The following is a 22,749-nucleotide window of genomic DNA, read 5'->3' as shown; positions in this document are numbered from 1 at the left end:
GATAGAGGGATAGTGAGACAGAGACGCAGCGAGAGAGATACATTCCTCCAGCTTACTAATAAGAATTTAGCATTACTTTAATAATTTCTCTATCAGAAATGTTATGTGTGTTGGTTAAAAGTGAAGCAGCATTCAGATATCATTATTTTCTTTCAATCCCCTCCCCTCAAGGTGGTGTACAAGAACAACGATGTACGGTTGGAGCTGTCTAGACTGGCTAAACAGGGAGACCCCAAGATGAAGGTATGTGCTTTAATCAACACGTCCCAACAAGCCAGACAATGCTGGATCCCCTCAAACACCTCATGTCTCGCCCTGTGAGACTCACACTGTAGCGATGTAAATGGGATTATATATTTGAGAGGTAGCCACAAGCTTTTATCTTTTAGCCACTTCACAGCTGGAATCTGGCTTTATTTCGGTCTCAGACTACAAAGGAACCATACTGGTCCAGATAGTCACTACAGCAATTTAACAACTCAACTGTTTTCTGTACCAGGTAAGTGGGGTGGTGTCCTTTAAGTGTGAGAGTGTAGCAACGCTAGACCCCGTGACCTTTGACACCCCAGAGTCTTACGTGGCACTGAGCAAGTGGACAGCGAAGAAGGCGGGATCCATCTCATTTGACTTCAGGACGACAGAGCCCAATGGGCTGATGCTTTTCAGCCACGGCAAACCCCGGCAGCAGCAGCGCAAGGATCCGCGCACACCTCCAACCGTCAAGGTAAAAAAAACATTCTAGGCTAACTGTATAATGTATAATGTATAATGTTGAAATAAATTTTAATGACAGTGTTGATGTTTAGCAGCTATATTTTGGGTCACTATAGTACAAAGTGCAGAAGTTCATATGAGTTACTTTAGTTTTGAAGGGGTGTAGCCAAATAAACAAAGTATTAGGTATTATCAAAGTATACATTTTTCAAAATTCTGATGAAATAGTACAAAATCCATTTATGAAGAACAGAAATTCATTTAGAATATTTTTTGTAGAATATTATTGGCTGACCACTCACATACTGCAAGGTGGCTAAATTCATCTCATTAATCTTTTTAGTCTGCTGGATGTTGGAATGATTATCTAGATAGATATGAAGGGATGTTACTTATGAAGAAGGTGGAATGGTCCACTAGTAAGTATACGAACAGTAAGTGGAACAGCGTGCGGGAGTTCAATTGAGCTGTTTTAATGAAGTTTATTCCTCCAACGCACCTGTCGCTTATTAATGTGTACAAAGATTTTGCATCTGAAAATTCAGTTCATTAAAACGGCTACCTTTAATCATCCTCTCTAACAGGGCAGTGACTTTATAATCGTGACTGATATTCTGAGCTTTAGCTGCAGAATTGAGATTTTAAACAAACGAAAGTCCCCACTTCTACAAATTCAAGATGAATAGTTCATTAATGAGAATTCAAAAAGAAGTAAATTGAACAAATTGCACTCATGTCACACCTGCAACTATAATTTGCATTTTCACAGCTTGCACAAATGTTCCTGTTTGGGTTTTTTTACACCTGTCTCCGGTTCATCTACAGGTGGACTTTTTTGCTATTGAGATGCTTGATGGACACCTGTACTTACTGCTGGACATGGGCTCAGGAACCACCAAGACCAAGGCCATCGACAGAAAGGTCAATGATGGAGAATGGTACCATGTTGACTTCCAGAGAGACGGACGCTCAGGTACAATCGCAGCTCTTTTAATTCTGAAGCTAATAGCAAAAGTTGAACTGACAGTAGCTGTGCACATTTTGAAGCAAGCAGCAGATTAACATGACCATTTTTGCAACCATCTGCATTCTGTATGTATTTAATTCACCTGTTTCTATTGAATCTGACTTTAAAGGGTTTTATTTTGACTATTTTAACCCAATTCATATACAGCAGGTCTGTCAAGTTTATTGTTCATGTGCTGGTATAATAACACTCAGACTAAAATTAAAGCTTTTGGTGGCCTGTTTCGTATCCAACTGGTAGACCCATTAATGCTACTTGACATCATAATCACATTTGCTCTAAACCTTTCCTTTCTGTCACAATTACTGTCAGTCGGTATGTAAAACATACTTGCACAATGTCTTAAAATCATTTTGCAGTTACAGTTATGTGCAAAAGTCTTGAGCCGCCCATCATTTCTTTATACTTTGCTGCTAAGGACCCAGATTCTCTGGTAAGTCTATCGAGTGCTGTGCAAAGTCTTGAACAACACTTCCCCAGGCTTTCTTAAGTTTATCATTGGACATTCATTGCTTGTTAATTTATTTTTAGTCCAGTTCTTGTACTTGTACTTGTACTTGACCACTGTCAGATGAATTGGTTTTTTTTTGTTAAGCAATTTAAGACTGGCCTATGAATCACTAGATTTGTTGTGTCTATGCATAACAGAAAAATTAGCAAAGAACCCATTTTAAATTGTATCTTTAGGGATCTTTAGGGTTATTAGCTGCCTGTTGCAAAAATACATAATTTGTTCCAAATGTTTTTAAATTTAATCAACTCAAAATACCAAAGATAATACAATTTGGGAGGCATAAAATAGTATTTTTGCACCAACAAGGTGATTCCCAAAAGAGCCAAAAACTTTCCGTATGGTGCGTACTGTGTTGTAAAAAGTGTAGGGACAAATTGGACGAGTGAGGACAAAAGAAGAGGTGGAAAAAAACTATCTACAGCATCTGAACAGCATCTGACAGTTATGTCATAAGAAAAGGAAACAAATCCAGATACAGGACCTGTGAGATCTGGCCTTTCTGCCAGATCCATCTACTTTCCTACTCTTCTTACTTGTAATCTGACAAGAGAGAGTTACACTAGTGAGTGTCTGTAATTGATGGAGGCTCTGTCATGGTTAGTGACTGCATTTCATCCAGTGATGTTGGGAATTTTGTTAAAATTGATGGAATTATGGAATTATTAAAACACTGAAAAGTACCATCAGATTTTGATCTACCATGCAATACCATCTGGAAAGCACCTGATTGCCAATGGCTTCATTTTTCAGCATGACAATGATCACAAAAACAAACTACCTAAACAAACTAATGCAGTGAAAGCATACCTGGATTAAAAACACACAATGAAACACCATCAGTCATTGATTGCACTCCCCAGTGCCTGTACCTCAACTTTATTGAAGCAGTGTGGGATCATCTTGACTGAGAACATTGCAAAAGGCAGCAGACATCCAAGGAAGAGGTTTGAAGTGGCCTTTAAGAAGCCCGGAGAACTATTCCTGAAGACTGCTTAAAGAAATTAAAAGAAAGCTTGCCATTGAGTTAAGGCTGTGTTGAAGAATAAAGGTTGTCATGTCAAACATTTACTTTTAAACTCATTAGAATTGTACAAGTTCTGTTTTTGCCTTACACATACTCTATTTCCATGCATTTTTGCAGGTGTTTCAATGAACTGGTGCTCCTATTTTTACATTTTCCTAGCAAAATATAAAGAAATGAGGGGTGACTTTATACTTTTGCACAGTACTGTACAGTTCTATTACAGATGGGGATGTTTTACACATGTCAGCCTGTTATGAGCATATAGTTATTGCTTGAAACTCTGTGTTAATTACAGAGGTCTGTAGAAGCTGCCTTTCCTCTCAGTGGGAATCCTATTTGTTTGCTCCAACCGCGCGTTACTGTTCCAAAAGGAAATATATTATTAGCAAAAAAAATGTTAAATGTGGCATTTTTTAACTCACAGGGACTACCTGAGGACTGTGTAGAATTTCAATTACTTCTGATTGTAGCTGTGATTTGTAGTGGTGGTGGTGGTGATGAGGAGGAGGAGTACAAAGAGAGGCGCAAGGATGATGATGATAAAGATGATAATGATGGCACTCATAATAGTGGTGCTGGTGGTGATGGTGCTGGTGATGACAGTGGTGATTGTGATGAGGATGTTCACGCTGAAGGTCATAACAATTACTGATATTGTTTTGATGTCTGGCGACGTGTTCAGGAACTATTTCGGTGAACAGTGTAAGAACAGCATACACGGCCCCGGGAGACAGTGAAATCCTGGACCTGGATGACACCTTGTACCTCGGAGGTTTACCTGAGGATCGTGCTGGACTCATCTTCCCAACAGAGGTTTGTGTGTAGATATCATGTGCTATGATAAGCATTCTAGCTCAAATAATTAAAAGAAAATTTCCAGCAAACATCAAACATTCCTCACTTTTTCCTGTGTTTTAATATAGTCAGTGTGGGTGTTTAGGACTGGCAGATGATGTCAACTTCAGCTCTAGTAAAGTGTGGCAGTTGCAGACAATAATGAATAACCTAAACTCTCCATATTAAAATTTTTTACCTACATTAACAGAATGTCTGATTCTGCCGGCAATCTACTTACAATATACAGATTTTTTTCTTCTTTTTTGTAACATTGACCAAGTTAATTTCAATAAAGTCCAGCATTCCAAAGCTGGAGGAGAATGTGCGAGAGAGCTGTTAACAACCCGTGTGCAGCCTGTTACTTGTAATCTGACAAACGTGTAGGTTTTACGCGTGTTTCTCCCAGGAAACAGCATGACATCACAGACCAACAAGAAGCAGTGGAAGTTTTCTGCGGTGGGAGGCGTTGGAGGAGGTGTTTCACAAGTTCATTAAAATACATCAAAACAGCAAGGTCCCACTTCTTACAAAGAAGTAACTTTAACACCATTGTGGGCACAGTAAAAAAGTGCCATACAGAGAGGAAGTTTAAAATAGATGCTATGACCTAAAGAGGTACACTAAAAAGAAGTCATTGTTTATAGTGCTTGTATGGTTGGCAGTGATCTGGGGGAGAAAACTGTGTGCTGTCCATGGTCCTGAACTGTGAAAAAACAGCAGGGAGTTTGAATGTCATGAAGCTGATTTTTGGGTGCCACATAGCCTTAAAAGGATTTATGAAAAATAAATCTTTGGAATTTTAAATCAAGAACCAGAGGGCGAAAAATAAAAGTTTGAAAGAAACATTTTGGTTCCACCTGCATTGAATGCTTTCTTATAGTTCAAGGTTTCAGGTCATTTTTGATTTCCTCCAGCAGATTACGGAATAATTTGCCATGGCAATCAGCATGTCTTCAATTCTCCTGGCATTCAAATATATTAACACAATTGGAGAAATTTCTTTAGCTTGCAGCATGTGCTCTCTGTTCTTGGCAACATCTAGCCTTGTCAAGCACAGAGTGACTTAACATATCCTTTTTTATTTCTTTTGCTGTCTTTCACCTCTTATTGTTAGCAATTTGGTAGTATTTTACCTCCAGGGTAAAACTGACCGTAAGTCTCCAGTACTTAATCAATAGTGATTTAATTTACTGACCACAACTTACTGAGTGAATTTACTGAGCAACAACTTACTGAGCACTTGTGTCTGCTAATCGAAAGGTCGGCAGTCCCTAGCTCTTCCTGCCCACATGCCGTAGAGTATTTACCAAAGACACTGAACTCCAAATTGCACCCACCAGAGTATATGTGAAAGTTAGAAAAACGTAAGGCATAGACTAAAGAGCTGCATGAATGGGTGAATTGGGCTGGTATAATTACCATTTAAAACATATTCCCAAATATACAGATTATTTTATTATTATGTTCTTGTTTTTGTTGTTTATACTTCTTTCTCCTTTTGGCATGGACATGGAATTTTCATTTGTTTTTCCTGATGTTTTATCAGTTAATTGAGAAAATAACTGGCGGGCCTATAATTGAAATTGATTTTAAAAAATTATATTTGGGGAAATTTTTATGTTAACAATATTAATAGGTATATAAAAAATTATTAAACTAACTTTTAAAAAAATGCAGCTTATGCATTTTGCAGTCTTGGAGCACAGATGTGCAACCAGTGTTTAGAGAATGATTTTCAGCAAAAGGTTTTAGTAATTATAGATGAAACAACCAAGTTTAAACTAATTTTTTGTTTTTAGATTAATAAAAAAAAAGATTACCCCAATACCTGTTTTATGCAAAGTGTGTAAGAAATAAAAATACATCATGATGAAATAAATAAAAGCTGTACAGTGATGATACAAACATTATTTGTTTGTATTTACTTTTGCAACACACACTGCAAGAGTTTGGACAAATATCCAGTAGTCATGACTCAACACTGGCATCCTCTTCTTCAGGTGTGGACGGCGCTGTTGAACTACGGGTACGTAGGCTGCATCAGAGATCTATTTGTGGACGGGCAGAGCAAAGACATCCGGCGGCTGGCTGAGGCCCAGAGGGCGGTGGGAGTGAAGCCCTCATGCTCCAGAGAGCCGCCCAAACAGTGCCTGTCCAACCCCTGCCAGCACAACGGTATCTGCAGGGAGGGCTGGAATCGCTATGTGTGTGACTGCTCTGGGACGGGCTACCTGGGACGCTCCTGTGAGAGAGGTGAGAATAACAGGGTAGGAGACTGGGGACGAAGAGCAAGAGAAATGCTAATGTCTCCTTTTCACAATGGAGATGAGTAAGAGAGTTAATTAAAGTCAATGCACAGCCACATTGGGTGAAAATTTAATAATATGTCATGATGCAAATTGTAGTCATCATGACAGCTTTGTCATTTGCTTTTTTGCCTGAGAACACTGAGTAATGCCAAAGGCATGAGTGACAGATGATGTGGGGTGGAAGCACAGAAGTCTTAAGATCAAAAATAAATCAGCTGCTGAAAATATGTTGTGATCACTTGGTTGTAAAAAATTTTGGTTATTTGTGACTTTGAATTATGCTTTTTCACTCATAGCAGGTTGAATTAGCGTGATAGGTGCATTAAAAAAGGTGCACTTGTAAAATAAAACGGTAAATAAAAATGTGACTAAAGCATTATTTCATTTTTTTAATGCTGAAATCAGATGTCCTGATGTGTTTACTTTGCACTAAATCCCTGGTGATGGAGTGTAGGAAGCTGAAAATAAAAAGAGGAGTAGATACTGTATGGATGGGTGAAGATAAAAAATGAAAAAAATTAGTCTACTAGCTCACCAACAAAAATAATAACGGTGCAGGTTTTCTATCTTTGGCTGTATTTTCTGTACCAAAGAAAGAATAGTGGGAAAGGAGAGAGGGAACAGAGGTCGAGGAGAAGAGGTGGGAAGAAGCAGGGCTGCAGACAGGACTATTGGAGTGCTATGGATGCAGTGACTGGGAATCGATGGGAGAGGAAGTGTGCAGAAAGCAGGGAGCAGGAGCTGTGACAGAGGAAGGTGGACTCACCGGGCTGGAACCGCCATATGACAGCGGGTGAGGAGATGAGGAGGAATGGGAGATGGGAGAAGAAAATCTGACAGAGAGAGAGAGAGTTATGAGAAATGGTATGAGACCAGGGCGGGGGAGAAATGGAAAGCAGGAAAGATTGGCAGAGGGACTGATACAGGCCTGTTTGAAGAAGCGAGATGGGCGTCAGACAAGAAGAAGAGAAGAAATGTTGTTTGCGCCATAACCGCTGATGCGTCTCAAGTGATGATTGTACTATCATCTAGCAGGAGATATGCCCATGCAGACTCACACACAGGCTTTCTGAAAGGAGTTGATATGAAAATGTTTTATTTCATAGGACAAACATCCACAGTGTGTATGTTTATCATAGCAATGCAGCATCTATCGCTCTCTTTTCCTTAGCTCTGTGTATATCTTACTTCATCCCACTCTGTGTGCACTGAGGGGTCACTAACTGGTGGTTCAGTGGATTAAAGGAAGCCCAGATGGAGAAGCAGATGGAGAGAGTGATTGGCCATGTTTATGCCTTCTACCTGCGGTGTCTCCCTCCCTTTTTTCCCCTCCCTCGTTCTCTCTCTCTCTCTCTCTCACTCCTTTGTTCCCCCTCTCTCTTCATTAATGAACAAAGATGCTCGCCACGCTCTGGCTCCGAGATTGCTTTTATTTTTTAATGACACATTTTAATGGCGAGTATAATGGGAGTAGTAAAATGACGAATTTGAATTTATGGCTAAGAATTATTACTTTTCAGTCAAAAAGATGACATGTCAAGATTTTCTAGGATAAATTGTGCTTTTTTAAATGTCAACAGGGGTTGATACTCACATCACCCTGCTGCTAGGGCGGTGTGCGTGAGTGTGTGTGAACTCTGTGTCAAATAGTGGCTATTATATTTTTATTGTTACATTGTGACCACTGTGCAAATGTTAGCAGATGTTTAGCCTGGTTTTTATTTATTGAAATGTTTTGGGGGGGGGGTCAGTTGCAGATAGTTTAGTTCATATTAGTATTAGAGTACAAGTGCTTGAATCCCAGTGATGTAGATATCCTGATCCCAATACCTTGTGTTGGATGTGTCGACAAAGTGACTTAAAGTAGCCTGACATGTTTTTTACTTAACAACTTTGCAAGAACAAATCAATTTGGAAATGAGGTTAAGAAAGTTAGAAGGCATTGAGAGATGAGCCGGGATCTGATTTTGGGATTTTCGGGGGATCGATGACATGAGAAGAAAAAATGCAGAATGTGACTGGTCTTATCCTTTACTTATTCTGTTTGTATGGTCCATCTGGTGTGTGCTACAGGCGTCAAATGATGCAACAGTATGTGACACAGCCAGCGTGCATTGTATCGTCAGTCTTTTTCTTTCCCCAGCATGAACGGGCTTCCATACTTTTCTTCTCACCAACCCTCTATCCCCTGTTTGCCTGGTAGTGAGTCAGGTGCTGTGATGAGGAAAATTTAGTCAGCTGTCTCCCTTATCAGAAACGTGTTCATGTGTGTGCATGCGCAGGGGCGGGTGTATGTGTGGCTGTTAGTTATGTTATGTGTGATATAACAGGCCAACCACCTTCTTTTTTTCCTCAAGTTAATGAGGGTTCATTTGCATTTTAGCCAGGAGCTTCTCTCCCTTTCCCCATCCTCCTTTCCCTCTTTCTTGCCCCCCCCCCCCCCCCCCAGCCCCACTCTCACTTTACTAAACCCCTCTCTGTTCACACTTAAATTCACTCACTTATTCTGACATGCACGCACACACACGCACACTGTCTCTCTCTTTCCCTCCTTCTCGGCTCATCAGTATTCATGACGCCTTCCTCTCTTCCTGTTCTCTTGTTTTTGCCTTGGCTCAAACCGTCTCCCACAGAAACAGGGAGAGTGAAAAGGGGAGAGAAGGCAAAGGAGGAATGGAGTGGAGAGATATAAGAAGAAGGGAAGAAGGAGGAGAGATAAAGACACAGAGGCATGGAGAGTGTGTTTAGCTGTGTATGTAATTGGCCAATAAAAAATAGGGTCCTCAGAGGTAAACAGTTTAGCAGTCGGGGATTGGCCCCAGCAGGAAGCAGGGAGAGAAGATTATGAATATGCAAATGAGTATGCAAAAGACATTAAAGCAGGTTCACCTGAGCTTGTTACATTATGACTCCAGGGTCTGAGATGTCAGTGACGATGGCTAACACATTCAACACCATGCATTCTGATTGAACCGGATAATAGGGCCAGCCAACCAGCTGCGGCTATTTTTACATACTCCTCTCAAAGGCGGAGGGAGTGATGATGAATTAAGAGTGGAAAGCGATGGGATCATTTTGTAGAAAGGTTTTCAACATGTATTGGCGGGGGAACCAGCAAAAGTATAACCACGCAGTAACATACTTTGTCATGTTTAAATCTGATTCATTCAGCATCAGATTGCCTTTCCCTCCACCCACCTTATGTGTTTTTTCCTTGTCAATCATCCTCCTTTTTTCTCTTTCTACCCACCTCACCCTCCTCTGTCGTCATCTCTCTCTTCCTTCTCCATATCTCTTTTTCTTTCTCTCTCTGTGGATCATGTGCAGATGCAACTATCCTGTCGTACGACGGCAGTAAGTTTATGAAGGTGCAGTTGCCTGTGGTGATGCACACCGAGGCGGAGGACGTCTCGCTGCGCTTTCGCTCCCAGCGGGCCTATGGCGTTCTCATGGCAACCACTTCCCGTAATTCCGCAGATACCCTTCGTTTGGAGCTGGATGGGGCCCGTGTCCGACTTACTGTCAACCTAGGTACACAGATGCTCACAAACACATAGAATCTCAAGCATTACTTTAATTACCTGTCATGGGAATGCAGCTGATACTGGCCTCTTGGTAATTTCTTGCATAGAAATGTCATTAACTGTTGATTAATAACTTTTTGTCCCGGTAAACTCAAAGGAGCCCTATTATGCTTTTCTTATTTTCTGTCATATATACATATATACTGTTGCAATGGCCAAAATTTAGTGCTCACCGTTACTCTAGTGTGAGCACAGAAGCCCTACCTGACTGCTTTTGTTTGTGAGGGGCAGCCAATCAAAAGAAAGTTTTTTTGAAGAGAAGGAGAAGAGAGTTAAAATGAATTGTTTTGGGAAATGGGTAAACCGGGGACTGTGCAAAAGTTGAGTATTAGATAAAGGAACACAAATTTGAAATATGAATCATGCAGAACTCATTCACTACCTAGAGTAATGGAAAAGTAGAGCACCAGAGTCCGAGGCTAAAAATATATAGCTGGAAATGAGCATGAGATGTCTGTTACACCCCGGCCTAGGCAACCGGAGTGCAACACGAAAAAAGTAAAAATAAAGAAAGAAAAACACACAAAAAAAAACCCACTAAGGCTCTCCACCAAAATCCCAAAAAGTGTCTCAAAACGAATTTATTTACATCAAAACACAAAACGTCAAACTATTTACAACGGGGGGGAAGATCGCGACCATGACATACAGAAACACAGGGCTTAAATACATAGAAGGAGCAATCAGGGAATGGACCACAGGAGGGAAACACAGCCGGGGCAAATTAGAACTAACGAGACAAGGAAACGTAAACTGAACACACTAAGATGACACAGACTTTCAAAGTAAAGTAGGAAACACATAACAGTCACGCAAAAACAACACATTACCAACGCCAAATCGTAACATACCCGGAGGAGCACCTAGACACTCAAATCCCCACACAGTTACGGCCACAGTCGTAACACCCCCTTACCCAAGAATTAACATTAACCCCAAAATGTTTAATTCAAGGAGACAGTGCTCTAGACAGGGTGTCAGCCAATACGTTAACCTTCCCTTTCTTGTAGCTGATCTCCAAGTTAAAAATCTCGCAACAACAAGGACCAGCGCATAAGTCTTTAATTGGAGTTGCACATTCGGGAAAGGAACACCAGTGGGTTGTGACCGGTAAACACCTGCACAGGCAGCACACTTGACCCAGCATAGACCTAACATACCCCCCACCCAAAAACAAACATTTAAAACATACAACCCCAACAAAACATGTTCGTTCCATGTCCAGCCCATACGGCACCGGCCACCGTCCCGCAGGCGACGCTGATGACTGGACGGGTCCTCCAGTGGAAACGGAAAACCGGAGCGGGCCCTCGGATCCTCCAGCGAAGACAAACGAAGCTGATGAAGGCTGGAGCGGTCCCTCGGACACTCCAGCGAAGGCGGATGAAGGCTGGAGCGGTCCCACGGACCCTCCAGCAGACGACGAAGGCTGAGGCGGCCCCTCGGACCCCCCAGCGAAGGCAAATGAAGACTGAAGCGGTCCCACGGACCCTCCAGCGGAGGCAGATGAAACTGATGGAGGCTGGAGCGGTCCCCCTGACCCTCCAGCAGACGACGAAGGCCGAGGCGGTCCCTCGGACCCCCCCAGCGAAGGCAAATGAAGACCGAAGTCTAGGGGTATGATTCTCGCTTCGGGTGCGAGAGGTCCCGGGTTCAAATCCCGGACGAGCCCCCATATGTTACACCCCGGCCTAGGCAACCGGAGTGCAACACGAAAAAAGTAAAAATAAAGAAAGAAAAACACACAAAAAAAAACCCACTAAGGCTCTCCACCAAAATCCCAAAAAGTGTCTCAAAACGAATTTATTTACATCAAAACACAAAACGTCAAACTATTTACAACGGGGGGGAAGATCGCGACCATGACATACAGAAACACAGGGCTTAAATACATAGAAGGAGCAATCAGGGAATGGACCACAGGAGGGAAACACAGCCGGGGCAAATTAGAACTAACGAGACAAGGAAACGTAAACTGAACACACTAAGATGACACAGACTTTCAAAGTAAAGTAGGAAACACATAACAGTCACGCAAAAACAACACATTACCAACGCCAAATCGTAACATACCCGGAGGAGCACCTAGACACTCAAATCCCCACACAGTTACGGCCACAGTCGTAACATGTCCCTTTTAAATTAGAATTCTCAGTAATTCCAATAAATATTTCAGCTAATTTTGCTGCAAGTATGCACAAGAGATGGATTTCACTGCTTCAGCAGATATGTTGCACAGATTACATGCACACATGCAAATATAAACAGCTAAAGGTTATTGGTTTTGTGTTGAACAGAGGGTCAAGCCTCAAGCTGCATTCTCTGCTCACTCCCAGCAGACCTGTGCATCCCCAACACCTTCAACAAACAACACAAACGCACACACACATGAATACTTTGCACATTTCGCAGCCATTTTTTCCACAGCCACACACTTTCACGTGAATTCATTTACATGCTAACACACACATCCTTACAGAGGGGTGCATGTGTTGGTCTCTGGTTGTCTGCAGCCACGTCTTTTCTGTGGTTGACGCCACTCGACACACCAAGGCATCATGGGGTTTTTTTTAAAAAAAAAGGTACAGGGGCTGAATCTTCCAACCATTTACGGAGATTCGCGCTCTGGATAGGCGACAAAAATTATGGGATGTGTTCAGAGTCGTTAGACAAAACTGACACACATAACCCATCACAGTCTACCCACGCTTTTTATTGGTGACTGAAGCTGTCGCTCAGGCCAGAGCAGCCAATGACCACACCAGTCATGCTGTGACACACCGCTCTCTTTATTGTGCTCAAGGTAAAAATCCATCAGTCTTTATTCAGATTTTTCCTTTTATTGGCTACAAAATAAAAATCGAAGAAACTGCATTTGCTGCACATTGTCCAGGTCCAGCTTGTGGTCCTGTGACAAACGAGGGGCGTGTGTTTTCTCAGCATTGTGTGCGTGTTTGTATATGTATGCAGGGTGTGTCGATGTGTGCATCCCCAGGGCGTGGAGAGTATGTGTATGTGTGCAGCATTAACCCTCTGCTCTGCTCTCCCTCCAGACTGTATCAGGATAAACTGTACAGCCAGTAAGTGATCCTCCATCTCACCTAACTCCCCCCCCCCCTTTCCTCTACCTCCTCAGAACGTGTGTGCGCCGTTGTGTGTATGTGCTTTTATAAATGTGTGTGGCTGTTTTTCACTCTGTGTATCATGTCAGTTCATTTAATCTTCTTTCAACATATTTTTGTACCATTTGTCTATGTGCAGATATGTATGTGTGTGTGTGTGTGTGCATGTGTGTATGTGTTTGACGGGGGAGGTGCACATATGCGTGCGATGTTCAGCTACACTGCAGGAGAGGTGCGATTTTTGCTGAGGGCCAGGGTTTTCCAGGTCGGCCATTTTAGCAAAGAGGGATCGATGGCAGAGAGAGAGAATGAGAGAGGATGGTGGGGGTTGAAGGAAGGAGAAAATAAAAGAAAAAGGAGAAGAAGAAACCCGGGCATGAGGTGTTTAAGTAAAATTAGGTGTGCTGATAAATAAGAGGTACGGAAGTAGAGAGTGGAAGCTGGTGGATGAATACAACTTAGAGCTTCAGGGTAATTACTTCTCCTTCATGCCGGAGACAAAAGACGTGTTATCCCTCTGTTTCTCTCTGTCGCACCTTCATCCCGACGTCTGTCGGGTTGTTTTCTTTGTTTGCTTGTTGTTTCTTTCTAAACTGTACATGAGGGATTTTTGGGTAGTGTTTCATTTAGTGGGTTTTGGCGTGTGTGCTTGTGTGAGTGCCTTTGCATTCTGTAGTCTTTTCATTGCCCATCTGTGTGTCTGTGTGTGTGTGTGTGTTTTCTTTAGTGTGTGTTCCTGTTCATGCTGCTGTGAGTGGAGCTGAATCCCTGATGAAGTTTAATTCCCTCACGTGGAGTTTCTCTCTGTCACGACCACAGAGAAAGCAGGAGAGTGAGAGAGAGCGAAAGAAGCGGATGCTCTGTGACGGCAAAGAGGTGGTGAAATGGACGACTGCTGTTGCCATAGAAACCCTACTAGCCACACAGCACTGTTGCTATTCCGCATGTCTGCTGGCCAATTTTAGACCAGTTGTCTCAATGAACATTTCAGTAGGCAGCCACTTTTCTGGCACACCGTGTGCATACAATAAATTATACATATGATATTCAAGGGGGAAGGGGGGAAATGTATTTAACAGGCAGGCGCCAGTGAAATAGTCCACTCAGCAGTCAAATAAAAGCCTCGGCATGGGAGAGATTTGAGGCGTATCCTTCAGAAAAGCCATTTGTTATTTGGAGCTATTGAAATATGAAACACTTTTTTTTGTTTTGTTTTCATTGTCCTGCTTTTATAATGTCTCGCATGTCATTTGGCTTGAATTATGTTTTCCAAGCAACAATCAGCCTCCCTTGTGTTTTTTTTGTTTGAGTCATTTCTCATCTTTTGCTTTAACCTCACAGGCTGTTTGCTGACCGCCACAGCCTTCACTAGTAACTCACTGAATGGCTTTTTAACGCTGACCCAGAATAGGTGTGTGTGTGTGTGTGTAGGTGTGGGTGCATTTGTCTCTCCCTCCCAGGTTAACACAGATCACTGCTTCACTGTCACATCAGTCTGCTTGTTTTTTGAGTATTCAGTTACTACTCAAAAAAGTCCACGCATACACACATGATAAACTCGCACATACATGCACATACTCTTTCCCTCACTCAGTGCAAGGCAATGATCCATGGTAACAGGATGAGATGCTCATGCCCAGAGCACAGCTGAGTCTCCTCAGGGGAACCCTCTGTGCTCTCCGAGTCCACCAACACACTCTTTTAGCTTCACAATTGCACACACACACATTTCACACCACATCCATTTTGATTGACTTAATTATGATTACGTGTCGGCAGCCTGTACATCTACATTTCTTTACCTCTCTACCTGTGTTCATATGTGTGTGTGACTGTGTGGGACCGTATGTGTGTGCCTCCGTGATTGATGTCGGCATGCTTGACATTTTCTGCAGCAGAATTCGTTCGGGTCAGTTTGCTTCTCACCTCCCCCGTCATTACCGCCTATAGGTCACTGTAAGCAGACTCTCAAAGCAAGTAGAGGGAAGGGGAGTATGTGTAAGTGTATGCCTGTGTGTGTTGGGAGGTAGTGGGAGTTGCGCTCAAGGTTGGTGGGGTGCTTGTAAAGAGTAGAAGCAAGGGGACACTGAGGATTGGGGAACAGTCAGCCTGTCAAATGTGTGCAGTCAACTATGTGAAGATATGAGCTGGTAGATGAGCAAAGAGAGAGAGAGACATCACGAGAGGACAGCTCAGCTTCTTTCATTCTGCAGCACATCAGCACCTTGGAGAGCACGCTGATGTTCCACTGTGTGTCTAGTGCCACCATGAGGCTGACTGCAGCATTGCATAAGCAAATCTCCTACATTCAGGCACCTGAACAAGTATAAGTGTGGAGGCGAGAGGGCTGTTGGGTGGTCAAGGGGGTCTGAATTTGCTGTCTGTGCATGTGTGGGTTGTAGGAGAACGTCATGGCGGTGCGATCTGTCCACAGATGGATTGTCTCAGCGTGGGCCTGTTGTGACTCACAGTCTCCAGTCTTAGACACCCCCAACATCCATTTATGTTAATCCTTCTGTCTGTCTGTGTCACGTCATCTGTCTCTCTTGTAAATCTGCAAAGAAGCCTGTCTGTCTATATGTCTGTTTGTCTGGAAAGAGTGCGTTAACACTGAGGTGTTTGTCTCCCCAGGGTATGAATGGCTCCTTCCCCTGCTACTATTAGCTTCCATTTTCTCAGTTTCTGTCCTTAATTTTTTACTCAAACTATCTGGCTCTCTTCTTCTCCTTCTTCTGGTTCTTTCTCTGTATCTGTTTCTCTTTCTGTCTCTCTCCTCATCTTTATGCAATATGTTAATGGTGCTCTGGGCTATGTGTAGGTAAAGGCCCAGAGACCATCTTTGCTGGGTCAAACCTCAATGATAATGAGTGGCACACGGTGAGGGTAGTCCGGCGTGGCAAGAGCCTCAAACTCACCGTGGACGACCTGCAGCCTGCTGAAGGTAACCACAGCAGCCTGACTTATTTTTTGTTTTCTCCCCATAAAATGACACTTTTTCCAGGTCTTAAGTTGGAGTGTAGACATCCACTTGAATTCTGTGTTGAACATTAAGCGGTTTATTTCTTTTTTAGAGAGCATCTGTGCCTGAAAGCAATCATACTGAATTGTGATTGTGGTCATGATAGTGTCTACTTTAGTATTAGTCTGTCTTTTATTCATAGTGAGGATGTTGAATAAATAATATTTTTAGTTTTAGTGTTGAACAGTTCCACCTGAAACCCACCTTTCCAAAGCCCTCACCTCTTAAGTTTACCCCGCCACCAGGTCAGATGGCGGGTGACCACACCCAGCTGGAGTTCCATAATGTGGAGACGGGCATTGTGACCGAGAAACGCTTCATGCCTGCCGTGCCCTCCAATTTCATCGGCCACCTTCAGGGCCTGACGCTGAACGGCATGCCCTACATTGACCTGTGCAAGAACGGCGACATTGACTACTGCGAGCTCAATGCTGTTATCGGTTATAAGAGCATTGTGGCCGACCCCGTCACCTTCCGATCCCGCTCCAGTTTTGTCACCCTGCCCACGCTGCAGGCCTATTACTCCATGCATCTCTTCATGCAGTTCAAGACGACGTCCCCAGACGGTCTTATCCTCTTCAACAGAGGAGACGGCAATGACTTCATAGTGGTAGAGCTGGTTAAAGGGTGAGCTGGACAATAAGTTGTGTGTGATTTACCTTAAGTCAGTCATCGTCAAATAAAATATAAAATATTACTCATAAAAGGCAGTTTTACTTGTTCATGTTAATGTTTGTCCTGCAGAAATTTATAATTTACTATTAAGATCATCCTCGATGAACAAAAAAATAAAATTTTCTTGACTTTAAGGTTGAAATGGGCTGTTAAGTGTACGATATGAAAAATGCACAAGTCACGCAGCTCTTTTTTTATTCTTGTAATTAAGCTTCTAAAAGACAGATAATAATGCCCCGGAGCGGATGACCCTGTGTTGTTCTTCATCACAAGTACGATTAATTTCCCTTTTCACTTCTCAGTTATTTAATCCCCTCCCCTCTCTTTTTCTTTTTCCTTCTCTAGCTACCTTCACTACATCTCTGACTTGGGAAACGGAGCACACCTCATTAAGGGCAACTCTAACAGTCCTCTTAATGACAACCACTGGCACAACGTGCACATATCCAGAGACACTAACAATCTCCACACAGTCAAGATTGACACCAAAGTCACCACACAGACCACCATGGGTGCCAAGAACCTTGACCTAAAGGGTACGCAAAAATAAAGGCATTCAAAGTTAGCTACAGAAGCTGACACGAGATAAATCTTAATTATCTGCATTATTAATGAGACCGTATACTGTAATACGCGCACCTCTTTTTGTTTTAAACACAAACTAGCTGTTTTTTGTGGAGGTTGTGTGCCAGACTACTTCTGAGTCAATGAAGTTGGAGGTGTTGTTACCTTGAGCAGAACGAGACTAGCCGTATCTCCCTGTTTCCAGCCTTTGTAGTAAACAAAGTTCAGTCAGACAGCTCACGTTTAAACTGATTTGTTACAGCAGCAGCATGCAGCTTGGCAGACACTCTCTGAGCTCATCACTCCATTGAATATGTTAAATATAAAATTGGGAAGTGATGAGTAAACATCCCCCCGGAGTCTACAGGTGGATGCTGGGATGGTGAAGGGATTGCAAACAGCAGACAGTGATGTAGGGCAGTAGTGGCACTGACATGTCAGAGGGAAAGGTAAGAAATTTTGTAGCTTAAATAGACTACCAAATTGGGAGGGTGTGTTTGGTATATGATGTGAGGAGAGTTATGTTTCGTGTACATGAGGCAGCGCAGATCCAGTAGTCTGCCCGAACCAGCTTCTGGAGGTAGCTACTTATTACCATACAGATATGAGAGTAGTGTCTTTTATTATTCTAACTCTAATTAAGAAAGCAATTAAACAGTTTTATAAAAAAAAAATTAAAGGGTAAAAACATGCAAAAACAATTAACCTAGTGTAATTTATCAAGCTAAATTAAATTGGTACTATATATAACTAACTGACTAACTGAAGATATTTGGCTGAGCTCACTGAACTTGTGACAACACTGCTATGTGATTAGATCAATTAGTTGATAAAGTAATTTATAATTTATTGCAATTAAATTATTGATACAGTCATGCAAAACTAGACAGTTCATGTTTGCTTTGTGAAGCTGCCATTCACTATATTGCTCCTCGACAGGTGATCTGTACATCGGGGGCGTTTCCAAAGAGATGTACCGAGACCTGCCTAAGCTTGTCCACTCCCGTGAGGGATTTCAGGGTTGCTTAGCAACAGTCGATCTAAACGGACGGCTCCCGGACCTTTTGGCTGATGCCTTGGCAACCATGGGACAAGTGGAGAGGGGCTGTGAAGGTGAGGTGCAGACAAAACGGCAGATCTGCTCCTGCCCCGTGTCCCAACTGCTTTTTCTTTCAGTTTTCATTTAAATCATGCTCTCTGTTATTAGCATAACCCACTAACCCAGCTCCTGGCCTGTTAGATGTAAACTTTACTCTCTTTCTTTTCATCTCCTCCTCAGTCTTTCTGCACATTGTGTTTTCTCTCTCTGATCCACTCTTTCAGTAGTTCACAGGCATCTGTGTGCATTGACTAACCATCTAACTTAATTTGCTTGTTTGCTTTTTTGTTTGGCTGACAAAAGTTACATTGATGAAAGCTGACTTGCAAGGTATATCGCTTTGTGCGAGCATGTAAGAGACACTTGTGTGTGTGTGATGCTGAGGAAATGTGTGTGCGCGTGTGTGTGAGTGTGTGTGTGTGTGCGTGCGCGCGCGTGTGTGTGCGTGTGTTTAAAACTACCCAGTGGTGTCCAGTGTTGTGTGGATCCCAGTGATCCAGAGTCAAAGGTCAGAGGAGACCTATCCTCTCCTAGCCACCGTAGTGATTTCATCACAGTAGCAACATTACCACTGCTTGACTTGAGTTGACCACAGCTCCACCACCTTGCAGCATGCTCTCTAACCTCTCTCCTACTGACTCCTAACCTCAACTTCAATACTCAATTTGTGAATCATTTCACACTCTTTCCTCCTTGCCTTGTGTTGAGGGCAACGAAGGAGAGCTAAGTTTAGCACTTTGACATTCTCCTCCTCCTGAGTCGTTTAGCATGAAGCAGGGAGAGAATGGTGACCGACTGCTCAAGGAAGAGTATTGAGATGAAGGCCTTTAAACATAACTCTGCTCTCTTATGTTTAATTTCCCCTCCTGTCCTCGCCCCATTCATTTAACCTCACCACCTGCATGCTCTCCACATTTGGCTCTTTTCACTGAATAACACACTTTAGGTTCATTCGTGTTTATACTGGATCCTGTTAGTGTAAAGCTAAAGAATGGGAGCCTTTCCACAACATCCTAGTCTGACTAATACTACTAATAATAACGTCATTACAGCACAAAAAGCCTATTCAACCATTTGAAACTGCAAAGTTTTTCAAGGAAATGCAGTTTAAAAATAACCACACTGTACTCTAATAATGTTGTAAACACATTGGGCTCCACACAAAACCAAATCCATGTGTCTTTTTCTATTTCCCTAACTTTTGCACCCTTCCACCCAACCACATCTGTCACTGCAGGACCCAGCACTACCTGCCAAGAAGACTCCTGCTCAAATCAGGGAGTTTGTTTGCAGCAGTGGGAGGGCTTCACCTGTGACTGCAGCATGACTTCATACGCCGGGCCACTGTGCAACGATGGTGAGTCTTTGCTTTTATGGTCTTTCCCAGGCCCAGGGGGGATTACAGTTTTTTTTGTGGTGCAGACAGCTCAAGTGTAGAGTTTGTTATCTGCTGTATTCAAAGTAGATACCAACTTGAAAAACGTTATCTACCAGCATTTGGATCATGCTGGTTTCATCATGCATTTGCCTTTTGTTAGCAGGTTTGTTATCTGATTTAACCGAGTTAGGTGAATCACAGCGGCTGACTCTCTAAACTGCAAGAAATAAACCTAATCAAATCTTCACTGTGGTGCAGAACTGCAGATGTGAAAATGCTGCAGTCGAATGATTTGCTTTGAAACACCAAATCACAGCATCATCTTGTGCCTTTTTTCTCAGCCTCCACAGGAGGGCACTGTCAACTGTTGATTTTGATATTGTAAAAAAATACCAATCCCTCAACTGGCTGTTCTATAGCGTGTCTATGTGTAACATTAGATTAAAAATGTCTCCATGCTCTCTAGCTTTAAACATTAATTCATCCTCCAGAACCTTAGAAGAGAGATATATGTTGGTTTTAAGTCACCCTATGAGTCAAACAATTATATGATTTGTTATTTGGTTGAGTCACTTATACAGTCAGCCTCCTGCAGTAATGGTGATAAGTAATTTGGGAAACAGCCTGGAGAAGGACTTGTCAGAATAGAAAAGGCCAGTCAGCTGTGACATTTTAAGTTTTTTGTTATTATTTTCCAATATGCTCCTTGTGTTTAAAAGATTTACCAAAACATAGATTTACCAGCTGGAGTGGTCGAACTGTGATGGCAGATAACACCATCACAACACACAGATTTACCTGTAATTACATTTTTTTTTATCTGTGTCGACCAGCTGGAACCACTTATATCTTTGCCCGTGATGGAGGCTTGGTGATTTACACATGGCCCCCTAATGAGCGTCCCAGCACCAGGGCTGACCGGCTTGCCCTCGGGTTCAGCACTCAACAGAAACATGCCATTCTGCTTCGGGTGGACAGCGCATCCGGCCTGGGAGACTACCTTCAGCTGCAGATAGTAAGTACAACAATTTGTCAAGGTTTATGTGATTTATCATTCTCATGTAGTATTTCTTGTTTGTATTCATTTAGTCAGCTATTGCTACAGTAACAACACTTGTAATTAGAACTGTGTGCATTCAATATCTATTAACAGTATTCACTCTTCATCATAATACGATGGTCCACCACTCCAAATGACACATGTAATTATGGCAAAACCTTTACAGATTGTGTATTTTCCTTGTTTAAACCAAAAAGACTTGTTATGAATTCTCATAAGGAAATTATATCGCACTATGAAAGAGTTGAACACGTTTATTCCTCCCTTCCAGTAACAGAAGCTATTTGTTTATTGATTTCCGGGCTGCATAATTACATTAATTGATTTTTAGTGTAAAAATTAGTGATCATGCATAAAATGGACCTAATATACTAATTTCCAGCTCCTTATTTATATTATAGAAGGTTTCTATGAAGTACCTCAGTTCAGCCAACAATCTGGTAATGTTCTCTCTTTAAGTCAACTTTCTTCTGATTGGCTCTCTCACAAACAGAAGGTTTGGAGAGCCACCTGTCCGAGATGACTATATCAGGGATATCCCCCATAAAAGTAGAAACAACTGTCTTTAGCTGAGCAGTATGAAGCTTTAGCTTTGGGATCATGAGGATTCCTTGTTCATAGCCTGACTTCATTATTTGAAACTTAAGCCATGTTTATGACCGTGAACTATTGTAGCAGTATGTATAGGACAGAAAATAAGACAAAGCACAACATGTTCTCTTAAAATGATAATTAAGTATAAATTAAGGCCAACAAAACTGCATTCAGCTGTGTATTTTACTGAGGGTCTTGGTGCCCTCAGTGATCAACCTTGTCCCAGCAAGCTCTCATAAACTTTCACTTGTACAGTCATAACAGACACATGGACATTATTAAACATCCCAGCATTGGGTACTTGACAAGTGGTGAGCAATACCTCCTAAAATAAATTCTCACATTTATCTCTACAATGGTTGATAACACCTTCACAAGATTTCACATCCTCATAATCGAGCTTTTATTTGTTGCACGGTAAAATATCAGAAAATCGTGAAATATCACAGAGCAGTTTCAGTTTGAAGCATTTGTTTGCTCAAATAGGACTATGAAAATAGCACTGTTACGATCATTAAAATAAGCCATCAACGATTGCTATAGCTGTTATTTTATGTCATCATTGGTATAGTTTACAATATAAAACAACCTTATTTTGGCAGGAAACTGATGTCATCCTCGAGACCAAGGATCTCAAAGTTATTTTAACATTGAGGACCACATATGGCTCATGTCGATTTTAACTAGGCTTTATGTTAGTGTAAATAACTTTAATTACACATTTAAGCCCTGAGGTATCTTAATATAAAAAAAAAGAGGTGCAACAGTATGTCTCAATCTTTCTACAGGATAAAGAAATTCAGCTGTAGTAAATGGAAGGATGTGGAAAGTTGGAAAGGTTTCGTTAATTTACAAAAAAGTTATCTTTTTTAACTCCTGACTCATTGTAAAAACAAACAAAAAAACAAAACATAAATTATTGTAGTCAATAGTTAAAAAAACAGGAAATTTTCTGTCATTTAATTGTCAATCTGTTACTATAGTATAAATGTCCGTGGTCTTAATCATTAGGAAAAAGTGTGAAACTTATGAAAATACAGTTAAAAGTCCAAAATGTATATCCTCCTCCAAAACTGTTCACTGGGCCGGATTGGAGTTTTTCCCTGGCCATTATGTGTGACAATTCTGTCTAGACTATGACTGGAATGCGAAAGACTGATTCCTTTACTGATCCAAGATGAAGTTGGAAAACAGCATAACTTGTCACTAACCTGAGCAGATTTTGATCC

At 41.9% G+C, this 22,749-nt stretch overlaps 1 protein-coding gene across 24 annotated transcripts in view; it reads left to right on the top strand.

Annotated features, from left to right (window-relative positions):
• nrxn1a (neurexin 1a) overlaps window positions 1-22,749 on the top strand; it is a 68,248-nt gene that overhangs the window by 31,918 nt on the left and 13,581 nt on the right. For 8 of the 24 annotated variants that reach the window (XM_080305045.1, XM_080305048.1, XM_080305041.1 and 5 more), the window contains 13 exons: window positions 172-243; window positions 500-724; window positions 1,540-1,687; window positions 3,962-4,092; window positions 6,117-6,369; window positions 9,753-9,956; window positions 13,063-13,089; window positions 15,950-16,072; window positions 16,396-16,777; window positions 17,171-17,361; window positions 18,329-18,502; window positions 19,726-19,845; window positions 20,700-20,881. In XM_080305045.1, coding sequence (XP_080161171.1) covers window positions 172-243; window positions 500-724; window positions 1,540-1,687; window positions 3,962-4,092; window positions 6,117-6,369; window positions 9,753-9,956; window positions 13,063-13,089; window positions 15,950-16,072; window positions 16,396-16,777; window positions 17,171-17,361; window positions 18,329-18,502; window positions 19,726-19,845; window positions 20,700-20,881 — 2,232 coding nt within the window. Of the gene's footprint in view, window positions 1-171; window positions 244-499; window positions 725-1,539; window positions 1,688-3,961; window positions 4,093-6,116; window positions 6,370-9,752; window positions 9,957-13,062; window positions 13,090-15,949; window positions 16,073-16,395; window positions 16,778-17,170; window positions 17,362-18,328; window positions 18,503-18,791; window positions 18,819-19,725; window positions 19,846-20,699; window positions 20,882-22,749 lie in introns of all 24 variants that reach the window. The other 16 variants (XM_026178399.2, XM_026178402.2, XM_026178401.2 and 13 more) reach the window with 3 other exon arrangements.

This window comes from Astatotilapia calliptera, chromosome 8, assembly GCF_964374335.1.
Source record: "Astatotilapia calliptera chromosome 8, fAstCal68.1, whole genome shotgun sequence".
In the NCBI taxonomy this organism is placed as follows: Eukaryota; Metazoa; Chordata; class Actinopteri; order Cichliformes; family Cichlidae; genus Astatotilapia; species Astatotilapia calliptera.
This window is presented reverse-complemented; position numbering and strand designations above follow the sequence as displayed.